The following is a 19,828-nucleotide window of genomic DNA, read 5'->3' as shown; positions in this document are numbered from 1 at the left end:
CTAGTTTATGCTGACTTATACGGAACCGCAGTGGTCCAAAAACACCGGAGTTATTCCAGATCGCGTTGGGGTATGTCTGTTCTGCCGTTAGAAGTTTTTGATACATAAAATTTTATATAAGTATGAGATTAATACGGAAATTGAATAAAATGTGAAGGACTTACTAGAGCTCATAAAATGCAATGTCGAATTCCGGTAAATCCGGATTGTGGTCCCATAGAATAGTGCTTGAAATTTGACATGGCATTTCATCTCAGGACTTTCAAAACTAATTTGGGAACTCCAGTTTAGTTGATCTGCATATTTTCGAGATTTTGATGTAAATTCAAAGTACTTTCCACTTAGAGCTGTTTGATCAACTACTTTTTGCCACCTTCATAACATACTTCTAACGGCAGAAATTGATCAACGGTATCAAGAGTTATGATTTTTTGAAAAAATAAATTCGTTGAAAATCCCTACCCGAGCGTTTGAGTGTTAATGGAACTTCTTTGTTGAATAATTTCACTCATTGCAAAAATCGCCGATTGCACTTTTAACACTTCAGAAAGACAGACGTATTCTAAACACAAATGAATATTTTGACATGACACTTGGCACAGATGTCACTGACAGTCACCTAGAAAAAAAATTTTGACTAATAAGGTTTTCGCGTAAAATATAATAATTACTACTTTTTACCCACAGTAGTACTTACCTAGTTTAAGAGTTTGTCCTAACTTATGATCCAAATAGATTCTCAGAGTTTGCAAAACATGTCCAACAAGAGACCGCAGCTATTTCGACTGCTGCCGAATTCCAGCCAGGCTTATGTCAGCAGCCAGAATTCCTCACAAGAGGTCTACTATTTACACAAAACTAGCAGCTTGATCTTCTAAGTGATAAGAAGAGCTTCCAAAAAATGATTAATTTATATTTTTGAACCTGCGAAAAAAATCAACGAAAATGGTGTTACAATTTCTAATGATTTTCCTTAGATATCTGGAATAAAAACCGAAATCCGGAATTCCGTAGATTCATAGGAAAGACAGAAATTTGTAGATCTACGGATTAATCCGTAGGGTTGGCATCGCTACTGATCAGCTTATAACTTCGGAGCCGGAAATCATAATCGCGATCTCTGAGACTATCGATTACAATTTTCTTCATTTTTGCGCTCATTTACCTCATTATTCAGAAACCGGAAGTCGGATCCAGATAAAATTCAATAGCAATCTGTAGAACTATACAACCTTATGGTTGAATCTATGTTTCGAAAATCGGTTGAACAGTCACTGAGAAAAACTTGTACCCCTTTTATCGTATTTTTCACATTTTATCCCGTTACTCCTGGATCGGAAATTCGATTCGGATTAAATTCAATAGCACGTATGTGAAAATCGGCTCTGCCATTTCCGAGGAATTCGGAAATTTATTTGCAAAACATACAAACAATTCTTCTAAACTGTGTTCCAAACTAATCCCATTTTAGGTTAAATTAGTAGATGGTCAAACAAACCAACTTCTGCTATATCCAGATTTTGGTACCCGAATTTCCTGAAATAGTGGAATTCACTTCGTTTTCTTAGAGATCACTTATTCGATCTGAGAACTGTTTCAATTCAATTGAAATGCTGAAACAATTTTTTTCCAGAGCCGAAAGAAGTATGTTGAGGAATACCAGGGAATTATATATGAGAATATGAGTCACATGAGAAAGGCCTGTTTCTCTTATAAAAAGACGCAAACCAACAGCTTCAAGCGTTGGAAGGTTAAGAAAAAAAATACGTCCTTTAACCACTATTGACTCAAAAGCCCACAACCAAATCTGCAATAAAGTTCAACGATTTCCTATGAAAACTCTCGAATTGTGATAGATTCTCGTTGATCTGGCCCCACTGCTGAGCAATGGGGAGTTGCCGGGAATCAGCCTACAGAAGAACGCAAAATTTGATCTACTTAAAACGTCGACTCTGAGTGCTTGACGCCTCTATATATGCCTAAATACAAGCGGTTTCCCACTCCATACGTTCATCGGCGTCGTCGTCGTCGTCGTCGTCGTCGTTGAGATACATCGTTTGTCGTGTCCTGCTCCCGGGGCTTGTTCTGGAGAAATGTCTTCCTTTTACATTTTATTTATTTATTATTTCATGTCCTTATATTCGCATTGATGCTTATCGATTCGATCGTTCGAACGCATTCGGTAGCGGGAGGGTGGCGGAAATGTAATTTCCGCTTCGAATAAAATCACTTTTCTCTGGATATGCTTCCGAAGCTTTGGAAGCGTTACAAATTGGAGAACTCAACTCGAGTCGCAAAGTCGTTTCGACAGCAGTTAGGAACAGCTTTTTCGACACATTACGGGAATTAGTTAGAGTAAAGTTTAGAAGCCTGAAGTTCGTCTTCATTCAACGATGTCAATTATTTGTTTGTTGAAAGTTCATGTTTCTCAGAAACAGATTTTTTTTGTATCACTTCATTGCATATTTTGATGATGCCTCCGTCTTCATAATTTGCTCTCACCTCGTTTATATTGGAGACAGATTATTTTTTTCAGGTTGAAGCCCCCCTCCATCCTCTGCGCAAGAAACCGCTTCACTCTCATCAGGCATCACTGATGGTTATCCAGCCAGGAAAATAAGGAAATGTTTTGCGCTTGACATCATTCATGCATGCATGCATGAACCATTGTCTTATGGAAACTCTTTGTACGGTGTCGTGTTATTTTCTCTATTTACGACGTATGCAAATTTAGATATAATTTAATACAATTTACATTACTTCCGCTACAAGCAAAATGCATATAAAAGAAGCTCCACATCCGGGAAGCAGAAACCGGCCGTCTCGTCCCGAAAGAAAGAGCTGCAACTATTTCCGACGAAAGCAAGATGAATTGTGCACATTCCGAGCAAAATTAAATAAACACACCAACATAGATAGACGGAGCGCAACGAATCGAACGTGGGCCATCTTCATTACAATTTAAATATACAAGCCCCGAGGTAGGACTTTTTCCTTGGAATCGACTGTTGAATCGTGAGAGTAACTTTCTAATATCCTGCAGTTAGTAGACCCGCAGGCGATTCCAATCATCGAATCCGGCTGAATGGCCAGCGTTGCGAACGACAAACGAGGTCCCGTCAAAGTGCATGCGACGTTCCTCGCGGCTGGAAGGAATTCAAAATTTTATCTACAATAAGAGATTTCATCCAACTCAACTCACCGTACGAAGAGATGCGAAGTTTGGCCCATCGAAGCGGTGCAGTGAATGTACGGCGTGGTGATGGTGGCCGACCCGTTGGTCGGACTCGTTCGGATGTTGCACCGGTTGTTCATCCGAGCGACTTTCACCAGACCATCCACGGTCTGCTGGATGCGAAATCCGTTCACATGAAAGATTTCCGTCCCGTCATCATTCAGCCAAAAGTTGGCGCTTTGTGCAATCTGATTAGCCTCCTGATAGAACTGTGCTCCGAAACGTGTTCCACTGTAAGTTGATTAAAAATTCATAAATGCGAATTTGATCAAACGGGGGACCGTGGTCCCGACTAATAGCAAAAAAAATAATGATGAACATTTGGGTTTACTTGTAAAAGACCGGGTTGATGTAGTCCGCATTCAAATCGATGTTGATCATGTCCGAGGTGGTGCGAGTCCCTGCTGCATCGACCAGATAGATAAGGGCGCATCCTTCGCTGGTCAGGCTGATGCCTTTCTGCCACATTTTGGCGTAACGACTGAAACGGTAAAACCATGAATTGGAAACGAAATAGTAATGTCAGATGAAATTAATTGTCGTAATTTGTTAGCCTGTCTATCTACTGCTAGAGAGAAATCCCGAAAAAAAACATTTCCCGTTGATATGTGCAAGATTGTAAGGATCATCGGAATGAGACAGACTTTGACCGACAATTAGTTTACAAGATTCAAACATTTGATTTTTGAAAATAGCTGTAACCTTTCAATTTGTCATCGACTTTTGTTGTCAGCTCAATTCTTACAGAATGAAGAAAAAGTAAGAGTAAGTCGACAGTTTGGCTTCCTTGCTTAGCTCGAGGCACGATTATAGACAACACCTCCAGTTTGGTTCCGACATACGGAGAGGTTAAGGTTCTGCTTGACACAACTGACCACTTTTTGCAACGTTTTTGCGGCCTTCGGTTTTCGATTCTAATCTTCTTGGCGGTCCAGAAAACGTTCTCCGAAAACTATTCAACAATATCGCCAACTTGGTGTGCGAGTAGGTTGGATTTTCACGATGCATGAGCAAAATCTTGCTGCGTTACTCCTCTTGTTTCGATGAAATTTTCACAACCGAAGAGCGAATGTTAAAACCAATCAATGGGCGTGAGGTTTTGAAATTTTGAAATGAAGGTACTAGTATAGATTTTCTTTAAGGGAGGAGTAGGGTCTAAATGATGAAAAAAATCATCATTTTTGCGAATTTTTTTCTGAATTATCGTTCAAAAAATTAAACTCAAACTTTTTGCATAATACAAAGCATCATTCGAACAACATTTCTTAATTTTTTCGTTGAAAAATATTGAGAAATAAGTCGGCGAAGAGCTATTTTTGAGGGCGGTTCTTGAAAATCATGATTCGCGGAGACCACTGTACACAGCGCAAACGAATCAGAAATCAACAAATCAAGGCAGCATAATTGTAGTAGATGTTTGAAACTGACCCAGGGTAGATTCATCAAACAAACACTTCCAACGAAACTGTGTTGGTTTCGCACTTAACCACGGGGATCTGAGCAAACCTGATATAACAACCAGGTTCGAAACTGACACGATTTTCAGTTCAACAATGTTGAAACTAGGTTTGAAATTATGTGCTGTGAATTAACGTTCCTCGTCACATCCGATCTGCAATACCTTGGGCTTCCATGGTTATAAACACTAGCTACTCCCTCCTCGTTATAAAAATTCTTATGATAATGATAATGATTATTTAATAACCGAAGGCTGTTTATCATCATAACTACATTCTTTCTATATAATAACGATTTAGTTAAAACAAATGTTATCGTAAACTTATTTCTATCACTTTGGGTCGACAATTTTCATAAAAAATGCACTTTGATTCTATGATTTCTTCGTCAATTCAGATCAATGTTACCTCCCTTTGTTAAGAATACCTATTCCACTTCCTTTTTGTGAAAATTTGACCCTCACTTAGTTGCTAGAAATATGCTGTATCGATCAAGAAGTACCGTTTTTTTTTGTAATACCCGATCAATTTTACTTTATACTTCCCATGTTTGGTGCCGTTGCTACACTCCCTTTCCCGCAGAATAACCGTATACTCTATTTTGATATGAAAGTACATAATTCGAAAAATTGTGATTTTACATCTTATAAGATGCACATAAATGGAGCGTCGTATTTCACGCAAATTTATATTCAAAAACATGTAAAATTTTGTGGTTTGAAAAATACATGGCTTGAAATCGAATGGAATAAAAATCCAAAGATCGTTAGCAACTGCGTGACTTGAACCGAGAAACATTTGATCACAAAGCATGTCAGTTAATCGACTGAACCATCTGCTTACCTGGCGAATGATGCATATGAATTCATACAGTCGCACTTGCTAGCCGAGCGCACATTATAATCGAAGCCTTTAAAATTCTGTGTGAATGGAATATTGAAAAATTCATTTGAAAAGTTAAGCAGTTTTGAATTGTATCGTTTGTGGAATATACAATTCCTATTTTTTTGGGTGAGGTCGCCCTCCTCCCTCCCCCTCTTTCGTCTGTTGACAAATAAGATAAATTTTACAATAATCATTTGCTACAAACTTCACTCTTTTGTTCACTTCTTCAACTAATATCTGAAAAAAAAAGCCAAGTAAAATAAAAAATACCCTTATTACGACCTCTGAATGGACATGTGCCAACTTTGGTGATAATTTACTGAGTTGTTATGGTAATATTCCTATATATACAAACAATTGGACCGAGAGCTTTTTAAATAGAGACACTTTCTATCTTTTCACGCATATAACGGGTGGCAACTAAAATTTTGGAATTTATTTCTCAAGCTGTCAATAAAAGACAAACTTACTTGAAGAAGATCTAAAAAATTATAGAACATTTGAAATCGGATGCTCGGCGAAGCTCCCGTTTGTTGTCGGAACAGGAGCGTTGTACGGCCTTCATGTCAACTTTGCGAATGCATCTCTTGATTCTTACAATCAACTGTTTGCAATTTTTGACTCTCCAGTTATTTTTGTACACCAAGGATCTCAAAACCCCGAAGAAATCTTCGATTGGGCGACACTGAGGCAGATTTGTCGGGTTGTGGTTTTTTGGTACAAATGGGATGGAATGGGTATTCAGGAACGATTGTGTTTTTTGGCGTAATGCGACGACGCTTTATCCGGACAAAACACGTATTGTCCATCAGCATGATGTTTTTGAAGAAACGGGATCAAAATTTTTTTCAAACATTCGTTCTGGTACACATCTTGATTGATTGCCAAACCAGACGGCTTGAACCATGGCTTAGAAATACCTTTCTCGGAAATGGTAATGTACAGCATCACTTTCTGTTCAAACTTATGTTTAAACTTATATTTTATGTTCGGAGGTGCAATAGAACTATCCGTTGAATAGTATCGATCGTTTCCGGAAATCTGCGTCTTCGAAAGAGGAAAATAACTTCCGTCGTCCAAAATAAAACTTTTTCCGGAATAATTTTAAATCAACCAGCGGCATTGCGAATTCAGCGTTGAAATCTATGCGTCAGTTTATTCCGAGGCTCGTATCTTCTTTCGGCACTTTATTCCGAGTCTTTTCAATGTTTTGCAAATGTACTGGTGAGAACAGTTGAACTTGTTTGCAGCATCCCGTTGGCTCAGTGAATCCTTGTTGTTAAAGGCACGGAAAGAGTACGAAGTCCTGTTGCGTCCATAATTTTCGCTGGTCTTCCAGTACCTTGCTTGCTAGCAGTTGTTGGGAATGGTAAACAACGAATGAACGAATGGTTCGACAAAGAGTGCACTTCGATGAGCACCTGAACGGAGCGTAGAACGTAGGCATGGGGGTTGAAGATAACAGAGGAAACAACTACGTCAATGCAGCAGAAGACGGAAATGATCCAGTTTCCTTACTGAGGGAAGTTAAGGATGCCATGCACCAGCTCAAAACCAACAAAGCAAACTGGTAAGAATGGCATCGCAGCTGAACTCATCAAGATGGGCCCAGAAAAGTTGGCCACGTGATTGCACCGATTAATAGTCAGGATCTGGGAAACCGAACAGCTACCGGAGGAGTGGAAGGAAGGGATAATTTGCCCCATTCACAAGAAAGGAGACCATTTGGATGCCGCCTACAAAGCGCTATCCCAGATCATCTTCCGTCGTCGGTCACCTAAAACAAATGAGTTAGTGGGAAGTTATCAAGCCGATGGCCGATCGACAACGGACCAGATCTTCACCATGCGGCAAATCCTATTCATCGACTTCAAGGCGGCATAGCTATGGAAAATTATGGACGAGAACAGCTTCCCAGGGAAGCTAACTAGAATGATCAAAGCGACGATGGACGGTGTGCAAAACTACTTAAGGGTATCGGGTGAACTATCCAGTTCATTCGGATCTCGCCGGGGACTACGACAAGGTGACGGACTCTCATGCCTACTATTCAACATCGCCTTGGAAGGAGTAATGCGACGAGTCGGGGTACGGTTTTCACGAAATCTAGTCAATTTGTGTGCTTTGCGGATGACATGGACATTATCGCGAGAAACGCGAAACGCGAAGCAGCAAAGGTTGGACTGGTGAGGAATGCGAGGAAATCGAAGTACATGCTAGTAGGCGGAACCGAGCACGACAGGATTCGTCTAGGAAGTAATGTCACGATAGACGGGAATACCTTTGAGGTAGTGGAAGAATTTGTTTACCTCGGATCCTTACTAACGACTGACAACAATGTGAGTCGTGAAATACGGAGACGCATCATCAGTGGAAGTCGTTCCTACTACGGGCTCCAAAAGAATCTGCGGTCAAAAAAGATTCACCCCCGCACGAAATGTACCATGTGCAAAACGCTTATAAGACCGGTGATCCTCTACGGACACGAAGCATGGAAACCTGCAAGCACTGTTTTCGAGCGACGCGTGGACCAAGTAGAACGTGATCTGGCGAGCATTAGGCGTGATCGAGGTTGGAGAGCAGTATTGTGGCGTACTATTGTTGATTATGTGTTATCTTACATGTGATGTAGTGCAAATAAATGTATGTAGTAAAATGATTCTATGGCAATTATCTACTTCCCGTATAGAATCGGATCGCGAAACGAGAATAAGCGACCGATTGTTGCTTCAGAGAGAATCCCCACAGCAGCGTGCTAACCTTTGATTTTCAGACAGGTCATCGAGAGAAATTCGCTCTCGCACTGGTGTCCATTCTATGTTAAATGAACCATGCCGAATTTTTGTTACTGCGATGATATCCGTCTCTCTTTGATGGCACTGATTGAATCGTGTGAAGAGTTGCTAGTGAGCGTTCTTTGATACGATAAAAGCCATCCGTGTCTGGAAATACTTCATCAGCGCGTGAAATATTTCGCATACTGATCATTGTGTGAAATTAATTTTTGGTGACACTACAAGCTTCGAGATCGAAAATACGCAGATTGTTTCTTATGTATTTCGCCAAAAATAGAATTTTATCGAACAAAATTGAATCGTGCTCATTATTGTGCAATGATTTATTAAGACCTTCGTCGTAGATTATCATGACAAGTGTACTTCAATTAACTTAGTTCGACTTTTGGCAGTACAGCACCATCCTATGGGACTGTATAAAAACTGCTCGTTAGAAATCGGAAATGCCAGAAAACATTGTTGCTTTATAAAATCTGATAAAGGAAAACCGCCATGTGACGTACCGTGAAATAAAAAACAGACTTGGGCATCAGTGTGAAAAGTTTATATGTTAATTTGCATGAACTTTTAACTCGTGAAAAAAAGTATTCACGTTGGATCCCACATTATTTGACAATCGCACAAAAACAGACTCGTTTCGATTGCTGAAAATTTTCTATCCTGGTGTTTCAAACTAGGTGTATAACATCTATACAGGTGACGAAACATGGATTTGCTCATATGAACCCGAAACTAAACAGCAGTCGACTGTATGGGTGTTTCAAGAAGAACCAAATGCAACAAAAGTTGTTCGCGCTCGGAGCATTTCAAAGAAAATGGTGGCTTCTTTTTTCGGTATAAGCGAACATATTGCTACCGTTGCTTTAGACGGTCGTAGGACCGTTCATTCTGATTGGTATACCACCATTTGTTCTTTAGAAGTTTTTCGTGAAATGAGAAAAACAAATGCAAGACTCAAAATCATTCTTCATCGCAATAATGCATGCTCTCACACATCGGCTCAAATAATCGAATATTTGAGTACCCAAAACGTCGTATTGATGAGCCACCCGCTGTATAATCCTGATTTGGCACCTAGCGACTTCTATTTGTTTCCTTCCGTGATGAATAAACTGCATGGAGAGCAATTCAATACTAATAAAAAAGCAGTTGAAGTGTTCAAAAACCGTGTTTTGGGGGTACCTCAAGAGGTGGCAATTTTTTTAAAAATTGTTTCAAGCGTTTGCAAATATTTTGAAAAGCAGTAAAACCATTTCCGATCAAATATAATACTGTTTTCAGCGTCGGCGGTCGCAATGAAAAGCCGGATCTGCCAATCGCCAGACTGGGAACAAAAATTAATCTCAGGAACCATGCTATTGTAAAGTAAATATTGCAGTAAAGATCAGATCTTTCTGTTCGTACTGTGGCTAGAAAAATAAAAATTTCTCCAACTTTTGTGCATACTTTCAAGCACCGGCAAGGTTTGAAGTCGTTATAGGTGAAAACTTTACCGAACCATAATGATAAACAGAATGTGACAGCAAAACCCCGGGCTCGCAAATTGTATCGTGAATGTTTGCGTGATAATGGACGAAGAAAGTCATGTGCTGGAAGACTTTTAAAACTATTTATACTGCCATGCAACGGAACGGCGTAGAGAACATTTCAGTATGAAGAAAAGGGCCAAGTTTCTTTTAAGAAAATTGGTTTGGTGTTGAAGAAAAACGGTATCCTCGTTGCTTCGAACTATTTGGAATTGATATCATCAGCGAAAAATAAGAGTGGACATTACAAAGAAAGATTCACATCTTTGAAGTACAGGAGGAAGATCAGAGCTCCAAGACTTTGTCTTGTGGAATCCCAGATGAAGCGATAAACTCGTCAAATATAGTCAATTTTATTGATTACTAATCAGCGATTATTGAGCTATGAAAGAAACCAACGCAGCATGTTAAAACCAAAGCCTAAAGCGACTGTAATGGCGTGGTTAATTTTGACAAAGGCAGTGGAAAGGTCTGTGTAGATAGCGTCCGTTTGTAAACGGAAGAACATAGCATCCGTCACAAACGTCGTGAAGGATAAGAGATTGATAGCCGCTTGCTCGTAATGATGAACAAATGAATCAAATGAAATTTTATTAAACGCATAAGAAATCGATATTTTTGTCTCGTAGAATAACCAGAAAAATGATCAAAAAGTACGAGTTTTCATAATAAACTCTTCGTTGATCTCTAACCAGTTTTATTTCCAAATAACCCAACTAGTTTATCTTCTATGAGAAACCGTTCTACAATTGATTTGGATCTAGTAGATTAATGTAACATTTGTAGTGAATGGATTACTCAAATAGACTTTGAATCAGATCATCTATCAATTATATTCAAGATTTCAAGTAAAGCAATGATTAATTCATTAGCTCTGCATTCTCTGGATACAGATCTCTTACCGAAAGCAATGAGAATCCTAAAATGGTTTTGGGGAATTTGACTCATACCGATACAGCAATAGATTGTTTAACGAAACAAATTTAACAATTACTGAAACAAATCAAACCATATTCTAAAAAAGTTGTTTTAATCCACCTACTGGTGTAATGATGCCTCTCTCATATCAATCATACTATCATATATATAACGGTGGTATTCTTTAAAATAGTTTTCTTCGATTCTTAAAGAAATTGTTTGATCGTCTATTGATAAAAACTATCAATTGGAGAAGATTTGAAGTCGATTTAGAACTTTTTTTTACGGTCTTTCGCCTTTTTCAGTATTAGTATAAAATTTTCCACACACTTTACCCTATATTTCCGGATCCGGAAGACGGATTCGGATAAAATTTAAAAATTCCATATAGGACCACAGAACCTTTCATTTGAACCTAAGTTTGTGTAAATCGGTCGCGCCATCTATAAGAAAAGCTAGAATTTTTTTTCATTTTTTGCGCATTTTACTCCGGAACCGGAACTCAGATCAAAATGAAAATCAAAAATTTAGTATGGGACCTAAAGAGCTTTCATTTGAATCTGAGTTTGTGAAAATCGGTTCAACCATCTCCGAAAAAAGTTGGTGCACTTATGTTCACAATTTTTTGCACATTTTACCCCATAAATCCGAAACCGGAAGTCAGATCTAAATAATCGCCCTTATTCTGAATAACGACGTATTGATTTTTCAATCGAATGTGGTTCGATCGAATCATAGCTATCTTTGATTCTGCTAGCGTTATTGGGAATACAAATGAAATACGAGGGAAAAAACGATACGACGTTATTCAGAATAAGGGCGAATATTCAGTAATTTTGTATTGGACCACAAGACACACACACAGACATTTTGCGTACTCGACGGACTGAGTCGAATGGTATATGAAACTCGGCCCTCCGGGCCTCGGTTCAAAAGTCGGTTTTCACAGTGATTGCATAACCTTTCTATATGAGAAAGGCAAAAAATGAACGGTTCTTTTCCGCTCTCAACACAGTTTCAGCTCTCAAAGAAGAAAATTAAATACTTCCCACAAACGATGGATGAAGTCAAAGTCGACAACTTTTTCAATTTTGTTGAAATTATTTTCTCACATAAATATGAACAAAAAACAAGTATTGTTTCAAGATGACATTACTGAAACGAATAATGATGAAACTAGGGCAATTATTAGTAAATGTAAAGAAAAACGCTGATGTTTTCTACTATAAAACCCCTAATAAATCGTTCGACGAGGACCAATTTTCAACGGATTGTTCAACTTAGAACCTGTAAGGGGAAATCAGTTGTTTTTAACATTTTTGCTAAACTTTTCACTCAAACGACAATTTGGGCTTTTAGGTTTTCACTTGTTCAATAAAAATAAATCATTATGCCAAAAATGGTTGCTCGTATTTGAGCTAGTATTATTTTTCTGACTTTTTCCCGATTTTCCTGGTCACTTGCCACCCTAAGTAAAATGAAAATATGTTCAACCATATGGAACTTTTGCGATAATATAACAGAAATATTTCTTTTTATTTTTCTAAAGGGTGATTTTTTGGGCTGATAGCTTTTTGGCAACACTGTTTTTGACAGATCACGCGTGAATCGTGTCTTGTGTTATTGTTAAACTTGTTTAGTTTGGGCTAAAATTTAGTCATGAATCATCGTTTGTTCTATTTTTTTTTATCCAAAATGGAACATTGACATGTGGTTTCAACAAGACGGTGCAACATCCTTCACGGCACGCGAAACAATGACCAAATAGAGAGCCTCTTTCGGTAAACAGTTTATTTCACGTTTTGGTCCCATCTATTGGCCGCCTAGATCGTGTGATTTAACGCATTTGACTATTTCTGGTATGAAATTTTAAATTCTTATGCCCATAGGGATAAATCAGCAACGATTGACGCACTGGAAGCCAATATTGAGGTGTTTGTTCGTGAGATACTGCGGCCCATATGTTGGACCTTGCGCATGGGCCATCTAAAGCGGATCGTTGATCGTTCTAACGATTCCAATAAAGATTTAATCAATTTTCTCAAATTATGAGTTTTTTTTGTAAAAATAATATCCTTTGCCTCTTAAAAAATCACCGTTTAGTAATATTGCTCTTCAGGATCGAAGCAAATACACATCAACCGATAGCAACATAAAGATGGCCCTAATTTTCTATTCAATTTTCAAAAACGCTCCCTTTACGTTTCCAGCAATAAGAAAATAGAAACAAACAAGCTACTAGTTTCAGATCAGTTTGGCTCGGGCTCCACTGTTGACAAAACATCGCTCGGGAAATGAAAGCTACACAAATATTTACGATAGACTATAAAAAAATAGAACCAGCTTGTCAAGGCGGCCAATCAATCGAAAACAACGAAAGCGGATAGTCAAGATTTCCCAGCCCTGCCAACATCACTTCGCTTCGAAAATGTTTTCACTGACGGGGGCTGGCAGGCTCTGTGGCTCTCCCTCGTGCTCTGTTCAAACAAAGCTCGTACTAAAACGTACGGACGAAACAAAATAAAATTTGTAGAAAAGATATTTTTAATAACTAGAATGGCATTCAATTAACAATTTATTACTTCAACTGTGTGGAGAGTTGTAATTTAAATAGATAGGAAACAGACTCAATATAAAAAGGGTGAAGATTCTAAATTCTATAATTGAATTATTGACAAACAGTGAGAATTGTTTCAAACTTCTCCACTATCAATAATTACTGTGAACTAAGCACAAAGTAAATACCTAAATACCAAGCGAAGAAAAGATAAAATTCCACTCACATGTAGGAGTTCTTGCGCCGCCCGTCGTAGGCCGCAATGTCGACGCGTGATCCATTCTGAAACACGATTCCGTTCGGGTGGTTCAGCGCAGACGACGTTCCCGTGCTGGACAGTGCAATCGTGACCCGTTCCTGATTATTCATCAGCTTGATGGAACGATCGATGGTCATTTCGATTACAACGGCATCCCGCAGGCGCAGCTGAATGATTCCGTTGGGAAGGACCAGTGGTCCGAACTGCGGAACCGGTTCGTAGGCACTTTGAGGCAGCGGAGGATACGAGCGTTGCTGTTGTTGTTGTTGCTGTTGCTGCTGCTGCTGCTGTTGTTGATTTTGGTAATACTGGAACAACTGACTCGGTGTGGTCTGTAATCAAAAACAAAAAAAAACATCAAAGACTACCAGTTGAATCCGTTCCGTGGAACTTACGCTTCGAACTGCAGCCTTCTGTTCCAGGGGATAAGTTGAGATACTACTCCAGATGCGTTTGTTAACTGGAAGTTGCGTAGGACCAAAATAACCGATTTCCGGCATACTTTCACCGCTACGCAGGGCACCGGTTGAGTTTGAGCCCTGGGCAGAGTACACGAACGGTGGAGCTGCTACGTTCAGCTTCGATTCCTGACGAACCTGGTAGAAAATTTTTTTTTAACACTAATCTACAAAACAATGCCGAACGATGCTCAAAACTGCTTACTTTAGTGAAAGGGCTCCGCTGACGAGTTTGCTGTGACGGCGGATTCAAGTTTGGAGAACTTGACGACGCCATTTTCTTTTTACCACTAGCGTTTCCGTTGAAAGTCGTAGATAAAGCTTTCTATTAAAAATATTTTCTTCACAAACTCACTTGACACTTGACAACTTCACTCACATGCGATTTACTTTTCTACGGACGAAACCGCACTTAACCACTTTGCAAAGAGAAACTTTGGGGGGTAAATTTCTGGCCGAAAACAACGAATTCACTAATCACTCATTGAAAAACTTAAAACTTTGGAAGCGTGCGGAAAATTTACGTTCTCCACTGGATGGCTTTTCACGATACTGTGAACGTTACTCGTCTCATGGCAACCACGATCGGTTGCTAGCGAGACGGTAACGAACTTGTTTCCGTTGACTCGAAACGTCACGTGCAACGTTTCGCGCTTGCTCATAGCATGCTACGATCCGTAAACTTAATTCGCTCGGGGTGCGCTTAGTGTCGGAGCTATAAAAATATTCGAGCATGTTCAAATGCTTACATTTAAGAGTTTGAGTTTAATCAAAACTAAATTTAAACTTGAAAAAAAAACTGAAACAATGGTGACGGAAATTGGCATAAATGCATGTAAATTTATAACACCTATTTATCTGTGATGTGAACGTGAAATCAAAAATATACCTAATTTTGAATACTTTGCATCCATTTTTGGGTTCAGTTCAAAAATTTCATTTTAGGAAAAGGGTTGGGTTTCGACTGAAAAGAAAATAGTTTTTCCTTGCTTTATAGAAACAAAACAAGTTGTTTTTTACCGTTCGATTTAATCAGAGATGGCTGAACCAATTGCAACAAGCTTAGGCTTGTTTGAAAGCTACTACCAAATACAAATAATAATACACCTAAGTTCCATATAAACGAATCGCCAATGTTTGGTTCACAGCATGAACAAGTAAGCCTAGCAAATATCTCCCTTTCGTTGCGATAGTGTGAGAATGTGAAAAGAGATCGTTTCTGGCAACGCTTTATGCTAGTTGCTACGGTGCAAAACAAACTTGTTTGTTTATTGTTGCTCTATTAAACTCTATTATTGCGTTTACATCAAATTGTATGGGATATCAAGTGATATCATCGGATATCAAGTATATCGGTATATCACTTGATATCAGCGTTAATGTGAACATACTATAAGCAAATACAAATAATGGATGCGATGACTAAAAGCTTAGCTTGTGAGCTAGGGCCGAAGAAAATTCGAATCTTACCGTTATCTTAACCAGCATGGGTCGCGAGAACTAGAATGGTCCGGCTGAAATCCATTCACTGATCGCAAAAATACCATTCGCTCGTTTCGGTAAAGTTCAAGATTGTTGCCCGTCGAAGGCGACCCCAATTGCAAATAAATGCATTTTCATGTTTTTATAAAATCGGTTTATTTCATATTTCATGATGTTCAAACTCGATTACGAGACAAAAAACGTATATTTTGATTTCGTCTTAAAAGTAGCATTTCAAAAGAAGGGTCGAGTATGAAAATTTAATGTGTTGACGATCGTGTGATTCCTACTGAACAATAATATAAATGTAATTGAGTATGAATGAAAAAATGATGATAAGTATATCACTTAGGTCGTCAAAATTGATGAGCTTAGAGTACACAAAACAGCCCTGGTAAGTCACTTCGTATTATCACTAATAGAAATTATAATATTGGGTACGCGGTCCGCATTTGGCTGACGCTGGCAGATGATCTCAACGGGAAACGACTCCAGTGGCTGAAGTGTGCAAGTCTCCTTCATTGCGGACGCCGGTAGAGACGATTCCATCAAATCACGCTTTGCACGATCGCGATTCTGAAGGTGACTGAAACTGCATACAAAAAGTTTCCAATGAATTATAAGCGAAGTTAAATGCTCTTGTATTTCAGAAATACTCACCATAGATACATCACGAGATTTTATTAATCCGAAATGACGAGTTCAAATTGAACCGTTGAGAATGTGGCCCGTCACACTGTTGTATCGCACTCCCTGCAGGGTACAACTTAGTGAAATGTTCCACTTTTTGGCGCATCAGATTATCGATTCGCTTCGAAACCAAATCTGTTTCCGTCTTTTTCATCATAATAAACAGTAACTATGACGAATTGATTTCTACCCTTCAGCGTTGCTAGTTGTATGGAAAATTCGTTAAAGTACATTGTCACTCTGACAGTGTATCATGACAATGTACCGCACGATGCAAAATGTGTCCTTGAAAATTTGTCGGAGTACTCCGTATTATAATTTGTATTTGCTACTACTAAGTCATGTCACTAATGCCATAAGCAACGTAATCGAATAGCTGCCCTTTTCTTTGGCTCAAACTGTTCGAAGATATTCAATGAATTTCGATAAACTTAGGCTTATTTCGTAGCTGCAATGTGCTCTCTGATCAAAGGAAGGAACATTGTTTCAAACACTCCGAGACTTTCGACGATGCCTGAATGTCTGTTTGTGTGTATGTGACAAATAATGTTACTCAATTTTCTAGGAGGTGGCAGAACCGATTTTCACAAACTAAAATGCAAAGGAAGGCATTAGAGTTCCATACAAAGTTCCTGAGTTTCATTTCGATCCGAGGGGGGCGACACTTGATAACTACATTTCAGATCCAAAAGGATTATTCGTCTTTTCGGTTAGGCATATTCTTGTAGCCACTTGTTCATCTTTACTGATCATAGTAACGGATGCCTATGGAACGATTGTCTTTTGTTGGGTTTCGGTGGTTCGAAATATTACCTTGGTGATTGTTACGTTATTGATTACAATATTTGCTTGTGTCAATGAAGCTGCAAAATTGTCACTAGAAGCATGACTGAGCTGAACAGAAAGATTGGTCCTAATTGGTTTATTCTTCAGGATACGTATTCCAATCAGTTCCTTGTCAAAAGCTAAGAGCAATATCACACAATGGGAAGAGAAGAGATCGCATGTGTTTAGACTTTCTTATCAACGGTTGGATGCGCTTTTGAATGGTTAGATGTATAAATGAGGATAAATGCAATTTGATTAGTTTCCATTGATTTTTTGTGTTTTATTGATATTATTATCCGGATCTGTCGTCCCCCTCGTTTCGATCCGACATCCGGTTCCGAAATTACAGGGTGATATGCACAAAAAAAAAGGAAAAAAAATAGTCAACCACGTTTCTCATAGATCGCTGAACCGATTTTCACAAACTTAGGTTCATATGAAAGGTCTTATGGCCTCATATAATTTTCTTCAATTTCATTTGGATCCAATTTCCGGTTCCGGATTTACAAGGAAATATGTGCAAACTTATTAAAAAATGCGCACTCAATTTTCTCGGAAATTCTTAACCGATTTTCACAAATCCGATTTCCGCTTCCGGTATTATAGTGCGATTAGTGAAAATTTTCAATTTCATGAGTATTTTTTCACAAGCGATAAAGAAACGAGGTGAACATTTTTATAAAACTTACTGCTTAATTCATCTAGTTGGCAGATCTTGTTAGTTAGTGAATATATAACACTACTTTGGGACTGCTAGTCCTCGGTTTCAGTTCCTGAACGCACCGATAATTGTGCAGAAAATCTCCAAAAACGGAACTCACTTCTATTTCTCAGCAACGGTTAAGCCGATTTTTAGGAATCATGCTCTCATTGTATTTAAATATACTATGCAATTTCGTCCTGATCCGACTTCCGGTTCCGAAATTATAGGGCGAAGAGTGTCAAAACATTCAAATCGTCATTCAAAATGACGATGCTAAACTAGTACGCGACTGTAAATGCGGCTTTGCTCCGTTCGCAGCGTGCTTTGTTCAATTTCGTATAGCGTGCAGGGTTGCCACATTAAAATTTATATTTTTCAGGTGAAAAGAATATAAATTTCTAATTCTTTTATTCAATTTGTACCTAGGGTAAGGGCTCCCTATTTCATCTCATTTGTAAGGACGTCGCCTTCAACCCTCGATTTAGCCACTAAAATCACTATAACTATTTCATATTACTGCTTCATTCGCCTTGCTCCACATTGAGACTTGATTCACATTCCTTGGAAATCAATCAATCCATCCTATAAATTAGTAAGTACAATATGCCTCAAAATAATGGTGGAATATGCCCTTTGAAATGTCGATATAGAAGAATCGTCTGCAATGATGAGCAGAGCAGACTGACTACTGCTCCGCTGCCAGTGCCCCGCCATCGGCCGACGACGACCAAACGAACAGTCGTTGATAGGGACGAGAGGAGAGAGTTGACAGTTGGTGTAAAATTTTCTGATTCCCGAGATTAGAAAATCGTTACCATCGTTAGCCGTTAGCTATGCAAAACTTGCATAGCAGAAAGGTTTTACGAAAAGATAGTGATAGTGATAAATTTACTTCGAGTTTTTGCGTCGCTGTAACAAAGATAAACTCAAGATGGAGTAGTCCGCGATTTCATTTGAATAAGACCCCTCGATGAGCTCGGTTCACTGTCACCCAAGTAGCAATCCGCAACTAGTTCTGATACGACAAAGTCCAAACTATGTAGCAACAAGAGCACGAGTAAGTTTTTTTATGTTATACTGGTTAAAACATGGTGACAGCAACGTTTCATCATAACATAACTAGTTACGAAATAGTTATTTAGGTTTCCAATCATAGCACCTTTGTGTCATATTGAATTAAATATAATTTATAAGCTATCGTTACTTAATCCAAACATATCTGTAATCACAACAATGCTTCTAGCTACTAGTTGAAAGTAAGTTTATTTGACTTCAATAGTAGCAACCCGTAACTAGTTTTGATACCACTTAACCCAACTGTGTTGCAACAAGAGCGCGAACATGGTTTTTATGTTATGCTGGTTAAAACAATGTGACAACAATGTTTCTTTATAACGTAAACATTGAACTAACTATCATACGTAAGTTATCGTTACTTGATTCTAACATATCTTTAATCACAGCTATGCTTTTAGCTACTAGTTGAAAAAAGGTTTATTTTCCGTTGCGAAACCATTATAAATACGTTAGCGTATATGTGAATCGTTACTGTGAATTGATATAGCAATAACATAGATATTATAAGATTATAACATACAATATCTTCATTGATTCAGATAGTTATCGATAGGTTTTTCCAACGTTATGAAAACGAAAATGCAAACAAAAAAACTTTTGTTGGCTTGAATATGGCGAACACAATATGGAGTCTCAAGAAGTGTATGAAACGCAAATAAAACCAGGATATTACTTTTTTCAAAACTACTTTTTGCCGACAATAGTGAAAGGCAGAATAGTCATTTTTGTTCTATGAACTGTCACACGAAGAAAACAATATAGGGATTGAACATCGATTGTGATAATATTATAATTCTCATGATATATGAATTTAAAATGATGATAAATCACGCTACTTGGAATAATTTTGAGCACTCTGAACATAGGGTTATTTTGTTGTTTATTTTTTATATCTTTATGAACAGATTTTGATTGAAGGCGCATAAAAAACAGTTAAGTACAATTGAATTCCGCTCGA

General features: G+C 38.4%; 2 protein-coding genes across 2 annotated transcripts in view; one reads left to right on the top strand and one right to left on the bottom strand.

Annotated features, from left to right (window-relative positions):
- LOC131435017 (uncharacterized) overlaps window positions 1–19,828 on the top strand; it is a 425,332-nt gene that overhangs the window by 80,947 nt on the left and 324,557 nt on the right. The window lies entirely within an intron of this gene.
- Window positions 1,538–14,697, bottom strand: LOC131435018 (uncharacterized). The gene is made up of 6 exons (XM_058602475.1): window positions 14,296–14,697; window positions 14,028–14,228; window positions 13,600–13,964; window positions 3,567–3,716; window positions 3,203–3,466; window positions 1,538–3,146 (listed from the first exon to the last, which is right to left on the bottom strand). Exons 1-6 carry the CDS (start codon window positions 14,365–14,367, stop codon window positions 3,044–3,046), a joined length of 1,155 nt encoding a protein of 384 aa, XP_058458458.1. The 5' UTR covers window positions 14,368–14,697; the 3' UTR covers window positions 1,538–3,043.

Source organism: Malaya genurostris, chromosome 3 (genome assembly GCF_030247185.1).
Source record: "Malaya genurostris strain Urasoe2022 chromosome 3, Malgen_1.1, whole genome shotgun sequence".
NCBI lineage: Eukaryota > Metazoa > Arthropoda > Insecta > Diptera > Culicidae > Malaya > Malaya genurostris.
The sequence above is the reverse complement of the archived record's forward strand: the minus strand, read 5'-3'. Positions and strand labels throughout refer to the sequence as shown.